The 3,191-nt window shown below is 34.9% G+C and overlaps 1 protein-coding gene across 1 annotated transcript; it reads right to left on the minus strand.

Annotated features, from left to right (window-relative positions):
* Nucleotides 1-1,164: 1,164 nt before the first annotated feature.
* Nucleotides 1,165-2,938, minus strand: LOC106339187 (ATP-dependent DNA helicase pif1-like). Its single transcript, XM_013777984.1, has 4 exons — nucleotides 2,830-2,938; nucleotides 1,804-2,756; nucleotides 1,683-1,689; nucleotides 1,165-1,598 (listed from the first exon to the last, which is right to left on the minus strand). Exons 1-4 carry the CDS (start codon nucleotides 2,936-2,938, stop codon nucleotides 1,165-1,167), a joined length of 1,503 nt encoding a protein of 500 aa, XP_013633438.1.
* Nucleotides 2,939-3,191: the final 253 nt, after the last annotated feature.

A 3,191-nucleotide genomic window follows, 5' to 3' on the forward strand; every position in this document is an offset into this window, starting at 1 on the left:
ATCTATTGTTTGAAAATTACGTTTTATCGTCTACTATATCAGGAGAAAATTACACTCACACATATTTTTAAAGGCTTATTTGCCAAATAACCAAAAAAAAAAATAGAAATTAGATTCGTAGAGAGAAGCAAGAGAGAGATAGGAAGAGAAAGCAGGAGAGAGGAAAAGATTTTGGTTAGTTAGTAAATTTATGTTTTTTGTATGGTTAATAGGCCTAATTTCCCTATTTTTAATTTGTGCGGGCATGAAAATATACTGTGATATCGGTTGAGTTGGATTTTGATGGAAACGGACCTTCAATAGTGAACTTATTGATTTCCATGTATTGCAAGTGCAAGGAAGTTGATACTTACATATACCATGCATCTTCAATGTGGGAAAAAGTGGGACAAGTGAGAGTTTCAATGCTGAGACAGGGTGTGCGCAAATCTTCTAGTTGCAGTATGGTAGAGATAAAGAACGAGTCGCATAACTTTTTTTTCAGAGCACCCTGTGCAATTTGTTAAACTATTCAAAATATGGAAAAATTAATAGTGTTTAGTTTTAAAAGGAAAAAAATTTATATTACACTAAGTGAAATTGTGTTGTATAAATTCTGTAATTGTATATTTTAGGTGAAATATTAAATTTCTGTTTTTTTATATTTTTAAAAAACAGTGGCATATTAAAAGAAAATATGATAAAAATTGAAATATAATCCATAAGTAATATAAAATAAGAAGTACAATTCTCGATAAAAAAAGTTCCTATCGAAACCTGCAAAAAATTATATAATTTTGTTAGCAATCGTACGATATCAAATAGCCTAATATATTTCTTAATTTTTTTGAGACGAAAACTATATTAAATTGACATACCGTTATCGAAATAGTCTTAAAACTGGTTTGTAGTCAACTACAACCCGTCTTTCGTAAGAGATTGTTCTATCTATTAATAGAAGAAAAAAAAAACAATTGTAAGAATTTAATAATTCAAAATTTCTATCGAATAAAAATAGACTAAAATTGCGTACCGTTCACTATGAAATATTCTGAAAAACTTGTTTGTAGACAACATTCGTTGTTTTTGTCTGCGGCTTCCCTTGTTTATCCGTTATTAGGATTTTTAATCCAGATTTCGACTTTACTCTCGAAAGTGCAACATATAATTGGCCATGAGAGAACACTAGTCTAGGTAGAAACAAACAGACATTTCCAGCGTTTGACCTTGACTTTTATTGATAGTCATCGCAAAAGCCAACGTAAATGGAAACTGTTTTCGACGCATTTTGAAGGGAAACTTTGTGTCAGGTGGTGTGACGAACATTCTCGGGATCCAAACTGACTCTCCGGAAATATCGTTGCCCGTTATAATTCTACCTTGTATCACATGGGGCAATAACTGAGTAACAATCAGCCGAGTACCATTGCATAAGCCATCCGTAACATCCATGTTACAAAGACACAAGATAGGAGCACCACCGTTGAGCTTTAAACAGTGTCTAGGCAGTCCATCGATTTTAACACTGTTCAAAAACTCTGTAGGATATACCACATTTTCTTTTATGTCAACATCAGATGGAATAATGTTGTCAGAGCTAAGGTAAACCTTCTTTTCACCTGAAAGCATTACATCTAAATCATTTTCTTTAAAGACATATAAATAGTTAGTAGAACATAAGACTTAATGATAAAAATTGTTACCTGGCAACTGAGAAAGCATGTAATCATTTATCTTATCCACTTCATCATTTGTGGGAGTCAGAATGGCTCGATATCTATACAAATCCTTATCTGTTGACGTCCGAAAAGATTATCCATAAACCTCTTTTGCAATAGTTTGAATAGGATCTTCTCCACTGTTTGTTATCAGCAAATCCGAAGGGATGTCAATCTCAACTTGGTCGTCGTTATGCAAATTTATTTTTCCATCTCCAATATCCAAAATCCATTTTGAGAAAGATTCAAGCTCTTTTGTTGCATCATCAGTAAGACCAGCAAGCAATCTCATGTTTTTTGTTAGCTTCAAAACTTTGCAGTGCTCCCAATGATATGACGAATTCAGAGCCGCCAAAACAGTCTCTGCTCTACCTCCTCCAGGTATAACCGGTAAAATCTGTCTGAAATCACCACCGAAAACAACAACTTTACCCCCAAAAGGCTTGTCTTCAGAAGATCTAATAATATCACGCATACTGCAATCCAAAGTCTCGAAACAGTGCCTGCTCATCATAGGCGCCTCATCCCATACAATTAGCTTTGCCGCTTTAACCAGTTCTGCATGATCTGATCCTGGCTCCATTTTCTTGCAAGTACTGAATTCATCTATGTCTATCGGAATACCAAATCTGAAATGTGCAGTTCTACCTCCTTCCAACAATAATGCAGCGATTCCACTAGATGCAGTATTTAAGACAATCATACCTCTAGATCGGATGGCTGATGAGAGTGCTTTGTATACGAAGGTTTTTCCTGTGCCTCCATAACCATAAAGAAAGAACACTCCACCGCTATCATTTAAAACTGCATCCGAAATCTGGTTGTATACTCTTCTTTGCTCATCTGTTATCATCGCCATGAGTGTTTCATTTTCCTTAAGCTGATCTTCCACAACATATTTAAGCTCATCATCTATAAGGCGATTGCCGTTGTAACATCCAAAATCTTCTGGCTTTGGCATGAGCTTCCATTTTTTGAGGCTGCGACCATTGCTGAGCAAATGATTTTCAATCTCAGTAAGAGAAATATTTTTGATCTGTTCTATGGTTAAGTTCATATCTGCAAGTTTGATAATTTTATTAAATACCTGAGTTAGATTCTATATAAAAATATTTATTAAAAAAATTCTTACCAAGTCGTCCTGTTTCTCTCCGCTTCTTGTAAAGGACATCTTCGGTAAGATACTCCCAAGTAGCCTCCCACACAACATGAGGCTGAGATAAGCAGCTGGATACCAACATTCTCGCAAAAAGCTTCCGAGTATACGTGCCAGAACTAAAAAAAGCTGGCATCTTTGATAGCTTCTACGTATTCCTTGTCATCATCCATCAACCCTAGCGCATAGCAAGCTTCTTCGAATGTAAGCTTTAGGTGTTGCAGAAAAAAAAGAGAACGAAAAAAGAGACTTCGTAGTGAACGTCGAAGAAAAAAGAGATCGAAGAAAGAGACATCGATGTTTTAATTATTAAAAAAAAACAATCGATCAATGAAATC

The sequence above is a fragment of the Brassica oleracea genome, chromosome C4, assembly GCF_000695525.1.
Source record: "Brassica oleracea var. oleracea cultivar TO1000 chromosome C4, BOL, whole genome shotgun sequence".
In the NCBI taxonomy this organism is placed as follows: Eukaryota; Viridiplantae; Streptophyta; class Magnoliopsida; order Brassicales; family Brassicaceae; genus Brassica; species Brassica oleracea.